The sequence below is a fragment of the Podarcis cretensis genome, assembly GCF_951804945.1.
Source record: "Podarcis cretensis genome assembly, chromosome: 7".
Lineage (NCBI taxonomy): Eukaryota > Metazoa > Chordata > Lepidosauria > Squamata > Lacertidae > Podarcis > Podarcis cretensis.
In genome coordinates, this window is record NC_137176.1 from 40,028,706 (window position 1) to 40,043,169 (window position 14,464).

Below are 14,464 nucleotides of genomic sequence, written 5' to 3' on the forward strand. Positions count from 1 at the left end.
AGTCCCGATCATATTTCTTCTCTCTTTTAAATTCCAGTATTCCAAGTACTCCGGGGGCTTCCTCCTTCATCTTTCGCATCTTTCGCAGATTTGTAATCCAAAGATCTTCTTTATGTTCTAACAATATAGGCTTCTGGTTGGTATTTTCCATCTGTACTTTCTCCACTCCTTCTTCCCTCTCCACCAGTTCCAAAGATATCTCTTCTGGTTCAGCTGCCGATTTTTTTCCCAGTCAGGTCCTTTATGCATTCAGCAGAGTTGCTTGTTTTAGAAGTCAAGGTCATAAGTTCTTTGTTCATAGCCATGCTCTGCTCTTGCAATATTCCCACGAGAAAAAACATTATTTCTATCTCAGCCTGTAATTTTCCATCTGCAGCCATTGTAATGTCTCAAAGTTCCCCCTAGGGGGATTCTGGTTACTTGTTAATCCTTTTCCAACAATCCGTTACTTTGTTGTTTATTTACTACTTTGTTCCCAACCACTTTAATTCAAATGTAACACGTTTAGTCCAGAGAGATATTAAGTAGTAAAATTTTTAACTTTAACTGCCCGTTTGACAGCTCCTTTGACAGCTGTCAAACTCCTTGTTCCTTTTCCTCAGGCTCACACACAGGACTCTCCCGGGTCCGGGGGGGGGGGTTTACACAAAAGCTTCTAAAATTCCCCTCTTACTCTCCAGCACAAAAACTTCTTCTGTCAAATTCATGGAATTATTATCTTTTATCTGACACTGAAAAAACAATGATCTCTCCACCTTAGTTCTCCGATCCTTGCTTTAAATCATTTGTAGGTAGGGGGGGTGCGGACTTCCCTTTAGCACATCCCCCGGTCGTACCGAATTCAATGGTAAAGATTTTAAAGTCCAAATTCCGTTCTACTCACGGGTTGTTTGTTTTCAAGTCCAAATTTTGGGGAAAAAGTCAGCGCTCTCCGGCCATGGCTCGCGGCTTCGCTCCACTGAAGTAGCGGTCTACTCACAGCACCGCGCCACTCTCCGTACCCTCTCCGTAGCCTTTAAAAAGGCTCTTCGTGGGTCGGGGAGGGCGCTTAAGGTGCCCGCCGAGTCACCAAGTCCGCAGGCTTCCGCGCCTGCGGTTTCTGAGGGTCTCCGCGTCGCCGTCGCGGCAAGACCCATCTCCAGCTGAGCCGATTCCCTCCAGAGCTTGGAGGGAATCCGCCATTAGCTGATCGCGCTAACCCGGAAGTCCTGGGATGGATTTTTCCAAATCTCACATCCTTTTTGTTCTGTGGTGTCTCCTGTTCAAGCTGGTTCCCCCTTTCTCTAGACTTAGTTCCTTCTCTGTCCCACTTCCCTTTCTCTTAGGTCTACAACAGGGGTACCCAATATGCTGCCCCTCAAATGTTGCTGGACCTCAACTTCCATCAGCTCCATGTAGCACAAGTATTGGCTAAGAATAATGGGAGTTATAGACATTAACACCTGGAGGGCACAACACTGGCTATCCACCTATCCCAGCTCTATATCTTTGGTGGTTTCTAGCCTGCCTAGAAAATGGAAACCTAAAGACTAACGAGTAAATTGCACAGTCTTTGTACTTTGGTGTGTTGAGGGCTGGATATTCTGTTGTTTTTCTGGTGTACCTTTAAAGCCAGCCTGACTTAAACCCCACAAACCATTCCAACAGCAACAACTGGATCCTCGAACACTTAGACTTGCATGCCATCCTTTGCATTTGGTGAGAGGGATAAATGCCTCTATGTAAATGCAGAATTCCACCCCCACCCCCCAGTATTGTACTGACAGTCAGCCCAAAGCTCCTGTGATAGCATCTGGCACTGTTGAGCACTGACACCGCTCATTTTACAAATTAAGCACTGGCAACACATCCAAAGAAGATAAATGATCTTCTGTTCATGCTACATTATCTTGTCGTTTTATTTTATTTTTTCCCATAAGATGTGGTCCTGGTCTGGGCTACCAAAAAGAAGCAATTCAAAACAAACTCTAAACACACGAGAGGAATTTATTTGATCAGTGTCCTGATCCACTCTAACTCTATTGCTTCTTAATAGTGTTACGATCATCCAGATATAGCAGTCTTATAGGCTGCTATAGATATGCTTTCATGAATATTCTGGTGATTTACAATGCAAGCTATTGTCTGAAATCATGAATATCACATATAACCATAGCAGATCATGCACAAAAAGCCAATGTGGATGCATCCTATAAAATTCTGTTTGGCTGACCCACTGCAAAAACCCCTGACTTTTGGCAGACTGCTAAAGCAATTATCTTCAAATATTCATTGAAAAATAAGTGCTTTTTTATAGCTATAATAATATTCCTTTGATGCTTATTTGTACTATTATTGTGTGAAGTATAAATATAATTAATAACATGTTTAATGCAGAAATCATGACCGGGTAATTGATATTTTATGCAGAAAAGAATGCTGATAATAAATTCAATTAAAGCTCCCTTCTGCTATGAGTTGTGTCAGGTGGCATCATGTGTAGAAAAGGGTCCCACCACTGGCTCCACCTCCAAAATTATGCAGCTTTTAGGCTCCACTGCAATGTTCACACATTAGGTGTAGAACTCTGTAGAATGTGCAGGTTTCTAGCTTGGATGCAGGTCTCTGTATAGGCACTTTCTCCATAAGAGAGCCCCATCTAAAATGTGGAAGTCAGGGATGAGAATGAAATGCGGGAGAAGTATTTGCTACAGCTCAAACTACCCCTTGCCGAAATGCTTGAATTAAGTAACTAAGCATCATACCTTATTTCCCCCCAGCAGTTCACTGTATGGTATCTTGAGATCTCCACACAGATGAATTGCAGGCCATTTACTTTTTCTGTCCAGAAGATCTTGAAGATCCTTCATCTTGGCCTTTAATCTTCTGTTGTCTATACCCAGTTCTTGATTTTCTATTTCAAGGTTTTTTCTTCTTTCCCATACTGATGTACTTTCAGGCTGTGGTATTTCCGTCTGGAAAATGGAAGAGGAGGGTGGCAGAATCTGTGAAGACAAGAACCCTTTTCCTGGAAAAGACACACAGCTGTAGGCAAATTAAACTTGTGGGCCCATGCAACTATTATGCAGGCAAATTAATCCAGGGTTCTTAATATGCTTGAGATTTCAAACAGCTATGACATACAGAACAGCTCCCAGGATTCTGCTGGGATTTATGCATGGAGCTCCTAGCTCCTTATATACTGTTACATGTCTTTATGCTATATGGTTTATTTATACATATATATAACCTGACGCTACAGTGAGGGCTTCAAAGCATTACACTGCAAGAGAATCCCATCTCGCCCACTGCTGCAGTCTCCCAATTCAAAGCAGGTACCGTAGTCCACATTGTGCTCTGGCCCCACTCTCTCACTTGCTTTTAACAAACCGATACCTTTTCCCCTTGATCATGCCACAGGAAGCTGAAATCCTAAAACTTCCTCCTAACAAAATTTCTAGCCTTGTCTACTGACTACCAATCTCAGAGCTCAGGGTGGAGCTCCACCCATTTGCGCAGAGAGTCTTTGCTTTGCTGATGGCCCATCTCCTTGTCTTTGTTCTCTGTTAATGTCCTATCTGTCAGGTGATCTCCTAACAAGGGAAGATGAATCCAGCTACTAAGAGTCTGACTTCCAGTTTAACTCAACAAGCATTAAATAAATTCTAACACCTATTAAATCCATAAATTATAGGTGTCTTGAACCCACAAACTCATAACAATACAGAGAGACATACATACTGTCTTTTCGTAACTTGGTATCATCTGATGGGTCATACAGATGAAAAGAAGCAGTATCTGAAGCCAGGTTTATTGATTTCTTAGACTAACTTGCATTTTTCATTGTTCGTACTATCAGCACAAAAGTATAGAAGATGTAAACTCTGGCCAAACCCAGGATATTTATCTATCTATATCTATCTATCTATCTATCTATCTATCTATCTATCTATCTATCTATCTATCATCTGTCCCTGCCTTTCCAATATATTTTTCGATGAAGACTAGTATGGTGGCAAAGAGTAACCATTTAAAAAACAACAACCTATTGCTCACTAGTTATGGCTAGTCGAAGACATACATGGAGATGTTAGGAAACAAGTTAGGAAATGAAAAACAGTCTTGTCAGCTGATTAGTCCATGTGATCTGTGGATCCTTTGAAAATATAAGTACTGCAACACGAGGAGTACTCAGATGAAGCTTCTCACACCTTAAAAACATTTCAGAGGGACATTGCAGCTAGCGATGGACAACTGCCATTTTTGATTTTCCTCATTTTCTCATTTTTCCAATCTCATTTTTTGCAACACTTTATAATATTTTTTTTCTTAAAGTCCTTACGGAAATTCACCAGCATTTCTTTTAATATATTCATTTTTATGCAATGTTACCTAATGCACATATTTTTACAAGCAATGTCCCTATTTTCGGTGTTATTTTCACTAATATATATGTGCTTTGTGCATATTTTGGGGTTGGAGAACTGAATTGCATAATTTGGAGAAGTGTGGATTTTGAAGGCTAATGATTGAAGCTGGAAGACTGCTTTTCATAAAAAGCAAACAGAACTAGCAGGCAAATGTTACCAACATCTGCTGTAGAATGTTTAGTTCGGTCCTCAATTTCCATCCTAAGCAATTCATCTTTCTGCAATGCTGACTAATCAATGTAATTTTTATTCTTCACTGGGTTCAGGAAAGGAAAGAAATTACAAAAGCACCCAAGAGTGAATCCCAGCCAAACTATTAGGCAGGTAGGACTGCCTGACACATAGATATGGGGTAAAAGGCAAGTATATTTATCCTGGACATCTGAGAAATTTCAGTTCACATATCCAAAAAATTTACTTGAATAAAAAGATTTTTTTCTACTAAATGGATTTTTTCTATTAAATGGATTGCTTTTCTTCAGTTTGAAGACTGCATTGCAATAAAGTAAATACCTAAAATAATGCGGAGACTACATCTTTGTGTAGTCCCCACAGAACAAAACACACAGAACACACAAAGATTGGCCTAGTATTTGTGTATAAGCTTTGATATGATACAGAACTCTTTCCAAGGCTATATGTTTGGGAACATTTCGAAATGTTCCAAAGACATGTTCTACTTATCCAGGCTTCCTCAACTCAGCCGTCCAGATGTTTTTGGCCTACAACTCCCATGATCCCTAGGTAGCAGGACCAGTGGTCAGGGATGATGGGAATTGTTATCTCAAAACATCTGGAGGGCCGAGGTTGAGGAAGCCTGTACTTATCTATTACATTAAGGCTTTTCTTCATTTTTTGATTGGAGAGAGGACATTTTACTTATTATTGTTGCGGAGGCATGGTTCTTCAGACCGTAAAATGATGCCTGCTAATAATGATTTAATAGAAATGTTGTGATTAATACACAACAGCTTGCTTACCTTTTTATATTTCCAAGTACTTTCCCCCCAGGCAAGCTCATTCCTAATATCTGAGGGGAATAATGCCTTGGGGGAGTTGGGAGAGACTAAGATTTCATTCAGAAGTGGGGAATATTGTATTAGCATCTTCATAGAATCATAGAATCATAGAGTTGGAAGAGACCACAAGGGCCATCGAGTCCAACCCCCTGCCAAGCAGGAAACACCATCAGAGCACTCCTGATATATGGTTGTCAAGCCTCTGCTTAAAGACCTCCAAAGAAGGAGACTCCACCACACTCCTTGGCAGCAAATTCCACTGTCGAACAGCTCTTACTGTCAGGAAGTTCTTCCTAATGTTTAGGTGGAATCTTCTTTCTTGTAGTTTGGATCCATTGCTCCATGTCCGCTTCTCTGGAGCAGCAGAAAACAACCTTTCTCCTTCCCCTATGTGACATCCTTTTATATATTTGAACATGGCTATCATATCACCCCTTAACCTCCTCTTCTCCAGGCCAAACATGCCCAGCTCCCTCAGCCGTTCCTCATAAGGCATCGCTTCCAGGCCCTTGACCATCTTGGTTGCCCTCCTCTGGACACGTTCCAGTTTGTCAGTGTCCTTCTTGAACACATCTTCATTTTGCTTTCATTTCAACCTGCAGTAGTGGTTGCTTTCTGGAACTATGGCTTTCTGACCAATATACTAGCACATCATGCTAAATTTCAGTCACACCTATGAGTGTGCTGTGACACACAACAAATGTCATTGGGCAATGTTGCTACTCTCTCACCCTTTCCATATGTGTGTGCTTCTTTTCCCTGTATGCTTTCTCCCATAAAATAGGCAGGAAAGAACTGTATGCTTGTCTACTCCCCCTAATTTTGTCACTTTACCCCCGTAGTTTTCTGGGTTAATGGATTTGCAAATATTTTTTTTTCCCTGGAAGCAATTAACACGGAAATGAGCTCTCAACTTCCTCTAGATTCCCAGAAGTGGGATTTACATTGTGTGAAAGCTCAAATATAATGTGGAAATTAAGAGTTAGGGCATGCACCCCCAAACTCGGCCCTTCAGATGTTTTGGGACTACAACTCCCATCATCCCTAGCTAACAGGACCAGTGGTCAGGGATGATGGGAATTGTAGTCCCAAAACATCTGGAGGGCCGAGTTTGGGGATGCCCCAAATAAATTGCTGTGTGAACGCAACCTAGGAACAGAAGGTGGTGGGAGAAACATAGGAAACTGCCTCTTAGTGAGTTTGACCATTGGTTCATCTAGCTCAGTAATGCCTACCTTGATTGTCAATGGCTCTCCAAAGTTTTAGACTGGGGCCCCTCTCAGCTGTACCTGAAGTTGCCTAGAACCCTCTTGCAAACAAAGCAGATGCTCTATCACTGAGCTATGACCATTCCCCAAAGGAAAGGTTCCATTCTCCTCATCCATGTGCCCCTTTTGTTCTAAAATTGTCTCTTGCTTTATACATAATTAGGGCAGTTTTTAAACAAATGACTCTGCAATTGTCATGCATGCTTTGAACCATAACCACTTGTGGGAACAACACTTGTGTGTGTATATGTGTGTGAATATATATATATATTCTTTTTACTACTTTACATCATACAGAAGCCTATTCACAGCAGAGGAGGTTTGTTATTATCAATTTACTATGTTTCTGGGGGAAATTTTACTCTGATAACCCTTACTGAAAAGTCCATTTTTAATGCTCACCCTCTTTTTCTTCATAAACAAGCAACCCAAAAATGACCTAAAGACTTCCTACACCAGGGGGTCATGAATCCTTGTTAAAGACAACAGAGCGATGCCTCAGGCTATCCTGAACAACTACTGGCAAAACAGCTGTTTTAAATTTAAAGAGCTCAACAAGGACAAAATAAAATCAATACAAGACTATTAGTGTTCAAAAGAGCTATGCTACAATTGCACAGGTTTTAAATGAGAGGAGAGCAGTCATATATGGTTTGCAGTGGGAAGCTACTTTGAAACAATAGTTTCTGAGGTATCCTGACTATACATTGATGACAGGTTGCATAGAGCAAATGACATCCAGAGAGTATTTTAATACCATTATGCCCTTGATAAGCACATCGGATCATCCACACTACTCATTTTATCTCATGTTTTGTCTCCCTTAAGACTTTTCCACCAGCCTGTTACCAGTTTCCCATTTCCAGGTCCATAAACACGCAAGCAAGCTTTTGGCAGTAAACTAATACAATGGTTTCATCATGTTAAAATGTCTGAAAACAGCTGCTGTTGAAAATATACTGTCTGGGATGCCCAGTTGTGATCCTGTAAATCAGGCATGTCCAACAGGTAGATTGTGATCTACTGGCAGATCGCGGGGTGCTCCTGGTAGATCTCTGGCCCCTCAGCAATCTCCCCCCCCCCAAGAAAAAGCTCAGTAACAATGATCTGACAATGGGTAGATCACTGCCAGTTTTTTTTATACTGTGAGTAGATCGTAGTCTATTGGGAGTTGGATGTCCCTGCTGTAAATGAATGCTACTATTCCATTGTAGGCTCCAGCTTACAGAAGGGCAAAGTCTTACCTATTATCCCATCCCTACTGTCCTAGACACCAACTCCCATGCCGCTTGAAATGGTCTCCCATTCTTGTTCAGAAGGCACAAGTGATCTACAGGGGGGACTGGCAAAAAAACACCTTCCTTCAGAAACTGTTTTCTGTGGCAACAGTGAGAGTTTTTTCTGTCTTGTTTCTCCATACAGCAGTGCAATGGGTGTAATTTTCATCAGGATCAGTTAAAGGCAAGGGAAACATATTAAACCTCCCTTTTCTCCATACTGTCATCCTGATGAAAATCATGCCTTGCTGCCTCCCTGTGTGGGGTTTATACACAGTGTGCTGTGGTTGGGTGCTGTCTGTTGGGTGCTTTTTCACATTAGTGAAAAAGTGAGGGAGAGGAAATACTTTTAATTTTCTATGAAGATACACTTCATAGAAAGAGAGATAAGGATTTGTGGCCAAAGATATTACCATATTTTTTCGTGTATAGCACGCCACTGTGTATAAGACGCCCCCTATTTTGGGGGACGCAAAATTTAGAAAATGTGGGGAGATTGCCCTGAGTTGTTGAGCTTTTTTTGCGGGGTGGCGGCCCAGAGTTGTCCAGCTTTTTTTAGGGGGGGTGCTAGAAAATGCACGTATCGCAAAAGCCACCTATCCATGTATAAGATGAGCCCAAATTTTTAACATAGTTTTTAAGTAAGAAAGCATAATCTTATACACGGAAAAGTCCGGTAAATTTGTCTTTTAGAAATTCCATAGTGAAAACTGTATCTTTAATGATTAGGAGTTCATGGTGTCCTAAATGACAAACTTTTCTCTCTTTTGTGAATGCTCTTACAATAACATGCTTGTGCAGAACTCTATTTTGTAGGGGGGGGGGGGACATTTTCTATATGAGTGTATTCAAGAACTCACACCTAATCTTAATCTCACAAAACTAAGAGTCCTACCTGAACTTCTCTACTCTCAAATAGTCATTTTAAAGTTTACACAAAGAAACTAAGGAGGGAAAATGGGTCTCTCAAATTGATTCATCCAAAGAACTTGTACATGGCCCTTCAGTCATGTATATATAAATCATTCTCCACTCTACCTTTTTAAAACCCCTTTTGTAGCAAACTATTCAAAGACAGAATTTGTTGTTCTCCTTTCCCTCCCTTAATATCAACATTTATTCTAACTCTTCATTTTCTCCAGATTCCCAAAGACAAAAATAACTGAATTTATGAAAATGTTTTTTAAAAACTATTCAACCAATAGTTTTCCAACCAAGATGTACTGAATGTGCTCTTCCAATATGTTTTTTCAGACTCCTAATAGTCTCCCATAGAAACCTTCACCCCGATATAAATACTAATTACATCTAGGGTCCCATGTGTTCTGCATATATTTAGGAAAGCATATTTAAAATAATTCTAAGGGATCTATAAACTTTTGTTGTGTAAACACACACTTCAGAAATATCTAAACATACCTCTGCTTGCAAGTCCCAGATCTTCACAGGGTTCTGAGATTTGGGTCCAGTGTCTTCCTCTAAACTTTCTGTGATTCTTGTTACTTTAGTCTGATGTACATCATTATGTATACTAAACTGAAAAATAGAAGTTGGCTCATCACTGAAATATTAGGATATCATCTGCAAGCATCATCTGAACGATATTCGCTAGATGGCTTAAAACAGGGGTAAGGAAACAATTTTTTAGCCCTGAAGGCCACATTCTCTCATAGGCAAAAACAGGTTTGCTACATCTCAGTGGTGAACAGGTCCAGATGCAAAAGTAAACAGAGCAATGGCTGTGATGCTCACCTTTGCCCAGTAATTACATTCCAGCCATATAAAAGCCAGAGGTTTTAGGCACGCCCACACCCACATTCTCTGTACTTCTCCCTGACAAGCAAGCAAGAGGCACTGTTACAATGCAAGAACACATTCCAGCCAGGCAAAATCATTCAAGGAGGATGTAGCCAATAGGTGAGCATATGGTCAGGAGAGAATCTCTAGGGTGAGAGAGGCCTGGAGGACCAGCTTTGTTCCTCTGCCTGAGGTTACTCGCCTTGGCTTAAAATATGCTGCTAAATAAACTCACTGGATTGTGACTCTTTATCTTAGCACATGAGCGGGATGATTAGGGAAACAGAAAGGAATGCAACATCACGCTAAGGAGATTGCTCCATCAGCACAAGTCTTTCTGCTTGCTTGGTAGAACGATCTCCCCTCTCTTCACCCTGTGCTCTGTTCTGGGGGGTTGTGCCCACTCTCCCAACCTAACCTGTGAAATTATGTGGGGAGGAGGTGAGAGAAGGGGGAAGTCCCATCGTGCTAGTGGGAGTTCTTATGCTGCCTTTTGTAGCACAACGTCTTAGTTGAATCCTGCTCAAAGGCTGTAGCTCCTTCCCTGCATTGCATCTGTCATCACACTCCACAACCTGGAGCCTGAATTTCTGAAGGTAGAAGATACTATGAACATGAGGAGGTTTAAAACCTTGTTTTCCAGGGTTTTAAAACACACAAGGAGGTCTCACAAGTGTAGAACACTTAAATTCATACCACCACTGCAAAGCTTAGCATAGGCAAACAGAAAACTCCAATTGTTATAGGCAATTATAGGCTGAAACTGTCACAAGGAATCACCCATTCTAATGTCACAGTTCAGCATAAACCAACACTACAACAGAGACAAAGAGAAAATAATGAGTATTTTTTCAAGCACAATTTTATGGAAGGAATGATGATTTGCTGGGCCCATTCTTCTGTTTTGCCTCATTGACTCACAATAGCAAAATCCACATTGATTTTAATGAATGTGGATGGCCCCCTTTGAAAAGAACAGATTGGGAAAGCCAATCAAAAGTGCCAGGAGTGAAACTACTGTATTTTATTGCAAAATACAACATAAGAACAGATGTCAAATGCTTCAATTTGGGGCCTAGCTGTCTAAGATGGGCCAGTATAAAGTATTAGTCCAGAAATGCACTTAGCAATAAAAGCATTAAGTTCCAAAATCCTCTTATCAGCACTGGATTCTTCATTGTAAAAACTTGTAAAATCAGTGTATTTTTAAATATATATATTTATTTTTAAAGGTTTTAGCTTGCTTTGTAAACAAGATTTGCTTCTCAAAGTGGCTCGAGGCCATGTACAAATAGAAATCCATAAAATCTAGCAATAAAACTAGTTAAAACCATTAAAATATCCAATTCCACCTCAGGAAGATACACGCCAGCATACCACCAAAGTAACCCACCCAGCTCCACAGAACAGCATCCAATACCTTAGACTGAGCTCCAAAGGCCATTGTGAAAAGTGGAATCTTTAAGACTCATTTAAATTTAACAAGGGAGGGGCTTGCCTGAGCTCACATGGAATCAGATTCCATAACTGGAGAGCCACCAGTTAAAAGGGGTCAAAATTTTTACTTTTTACTTTCTCTTTTTTGGACTGCATAAATACCTAGGTTAGATTAACCATTAAGCAAAATAAGCACATGCTTAGAGCATCAAAGGAAGGTAGGCATCAGAGGAATTTTCCATTGTCAGATTTTTAATGTTAATGGTCACATTGATGGTTTAAGAAGCATTGTATACATGATGCTTGCAATAACAATCCATATCTATCCTGTCATTTCCCGTGAACATTTCTTATTTTTGATGTGTCTGCTGCCAAAATAGCTTTGATCCAAACTGAAGAAATAACGATGTAGCAACAATGTATACACAGCCTTAGTCTGTAATCTTGTGTGCACTGACTAAGCCTCATTGAACTTCCAATTGAAGCAAATTCAGGATCAGGCCAGTAGGGTGTTACTTCTATGTGATGGAAAGATACTGTGAATGTACCCGGAACTGATTTAGTGGGGGTCATGTTATATATGCTATCAGGGATTTATCATTCCATTCTGCTATAACAAAGTTTTTCCACATAGTGAAGAGAAGAATTTCCATCACAGGAAAGCAAAAACCACAATCCCGTGTATCACCTTGCTTCATCTAGATTGCTTTTGAGAACTTTGTGAATTTAGATTCCACAACTAGGCAGGGAAAGCTGGAGCCCCTGATGTTCATTCCAAATGGGATTTTTAAAGACTCATTAGCATGCTTTTCTAGTAGTTGATTGGATTATGACAGACGAAACCAGCAGGGGTGGCAGTGGTAATAGATTATACAAACTGTGTTCAAAACCCTATGTAAATGGCAAAAATTGTTTTAGGCAAAGGGATTATAGCAATTATTTCTTCTAATTTAATTTGAAGTCTCCAAAGGGCAGCTGCTTTGGGGCATTCTGAACCAGAAGATTTGACGTAAAAACACGAGCTTTCATCTCTTAATTTGCCTCAATGACATCCTAACTTTGCAGGAAGCAGAAAGAGTCTTTGCTAATTCCCACATGTGTTTCAAGGTTTCACAACAGATATTTGGTTTACATTTCAAAGGATGGTGCCGTGCTTCCATCAAACGGAACGTTTTAACGGTACTTGAAACCGCACTGTATTACTGTTGTTCGTTGCCCCTTTGCTGCAAAGGATGGGAATGTGACAGCGGGGTATGCTTGGTCTTCATGATTTGAAGTTGAGTTTGCTTGTTTATTATTTAAAGGAAGCAACACTTCACTACAATCTTCTTCCTAACATATGGAGCTTTGACAGTCATTAGGGAGATTGGTCTGACTCTTGCAAATCTTTCCTCCTATCCAACAGCTGGTGAAAGTACTTTCTTCCCCCCTACACACACTTATTCTGGGCAACAAACTTCCATGTGGAAAAAAGGGTGACAATCTTGAAGACAGCAGAAATCTAACTTGCAGCTGAGCAAGAATTCTAACAAAGAACAAGCAGGTGGAGGAAAAACTAGGGTGTTTCTGAGCTGCAGATACATAAAAAACGCAGGAAAGATTATGGAGGTGTTTGAGATTCCCTGGACAAATGGCCCTTGTCTTATTGAAACAATTGTTGGTTTTTGCAACAACCCCTCAATCAGTCTTGGGAACATGTGGATTGCCCATTGGGGTGGACGTGCTACACTAGGTTGCTGGAAGGTGGGTCGGTGATGCTTATGAGAGGGAAAGAGGAGACAAGGTGGATGCGTCATCACAGTGCAAACACATCAGCAGGAGTGGCATATTGGCTCTGCTGGTTCATTTTCACTACACAGACCTCCTTGCCACATCACCCCTCTTCCTCTCCTCCTTCCCCGTAAGCATCAGTGATCCACCAGCCTGGAAGCTAGCATAGTGGCACCACTTCACCCCCTCCCAGTAAGCAGCAGTAACTCACTTGCTGGGAGGACAGGTAAACACCTCTGCCAGATGATACCTTGTGTTACTGCTCAGCCTTCTTCAATCTGGTGCCCTCCAGATTTGTTGGATAACTCCCATAAGCCCCAGCCAGTGTGACCAAGGATTAAAAAGAATGAGTGTCATAGTCCAAAATATCTGAAGGCTACCTGATTTGAGGACACTTTGATAGAAATTGGTGTCAATTCCACCCCCTTTTTTTTGCACAATTCTTAAAGGAGCAGGAACCTTGCCCACTTTCGCATTTGGCCACACTAATAATTGGCTGGCAAGCCAGGCAAACACATTCATTTCCTGCCCCTTTTTGTGTGAAAGAAAAAGCCACTGCAAAGAGGCATGGTGTACTGAGAAAACATTTTCAGCAAACATCCTTCAGGGGGGGAAACGTCAAATGTCAAATGTGAATGAATTTATCTTTATGAAGAAGATAGAGTTTAACCCTTTTATGTTTCTGTTGCTGTTACATTATTAAACAATCTAAATTACATGATTATTATTATTATTATTTTAAAAATGGGTTGTTATCTAATGTTAGGTCTACTCAGAATAGACATTAAGTTAATGGATATGACTAATTTAGGACTATTAATTTTAATGGGTCAACTCTGAGGATAACGTACATGGATACAACCTTAAGCACAGATCATGTATTACCTACACATCTCACGGACACATCTATATCTACCAAGCTGGAAGGAGGTTTCCCCTCTCTTCTTTTAATTTTGCAGAGGAGGAAGCATATTGGTTTTCCATACAATCGCCAGCATACAGCTCCATAAAACATAAAGGATGAACTAAATCAAGTTGTGCTTTAAATAAGACACAGAGAAAAGATGCTTGAATGAGTCTCTTCCATGCCCTTCTTTTGTTTCAAAGTTGATACAGTTCTGTTTACATTCTAACGTGTTTGATTTTTTTTAAGTAAAAGAAATACATAGTTTCAGGAGCTGTATGGAAGAACAAATCTAACTTCTTCTTTCTACATACTTAATTAATTAAGCAGGTGTGGATGTATGTTTACATTTGCAGCAGGTGTGGGTACTTATCTGAACACTGTACACAGAATTTCAATGCATGATTGTAGGGTTGTATGTTTACATTCTATTTGCCAAGTGGAGGAGAAAACTGCTTTTAAATTATCACATTACGAAACAGCCAAGGCTTCAAGATGGTGGACCTTTTGCACCCCCTATTGATTCAGTTTCATTCCTTAGTTTCTCAGCTTCAGGAGTTAGCAAGCCCGATTTGATGGCTTT

The 14,464-nt window shown here is 40.5% G+C and overlaps 1 protein-coding gene and 1 long non-coding RNA gene across 3 annotated transcripts in view; both read right to left on the minus strand.

Annotated features, from left to right (window-relative positions):
• The window catches only part of LOC307219674, a 586,866-nt gene that overhangs the window by 441,148 nt on the left and 131,254 nt on the right, over positions 1–14,464 (minus strand). The window lies entirely within an intron of this gene.
• CCDC102B (coiled-coil domain containing 102B) overlaps positions 1–14,464 on the minus strand; it is an 87,654-nt gene that overhangs the window by 45,641 nt on the left and 27,549 nt on the right. Inside the window, exons 5-6 of one of the 2 annotated variants that reach the window (XM_079982965.1) lie at positions 9,393–9,509; positions 2,745–2,954 (exon numbers count right to left, since the gene is read on the minus strand). In XM_079982965.1, the coding sequence (XP_079839091.1) occupies positions 2,745–2,954; positions 9,393–9,509 (327 nt within the window). The remainder of the gene's footprint in view (positions 1–2,744; positions 2,955–9,392; positions 9,510–14,464) is intronic. The other variant, XM_079982966.1, reaches the window with a different exon arrangement.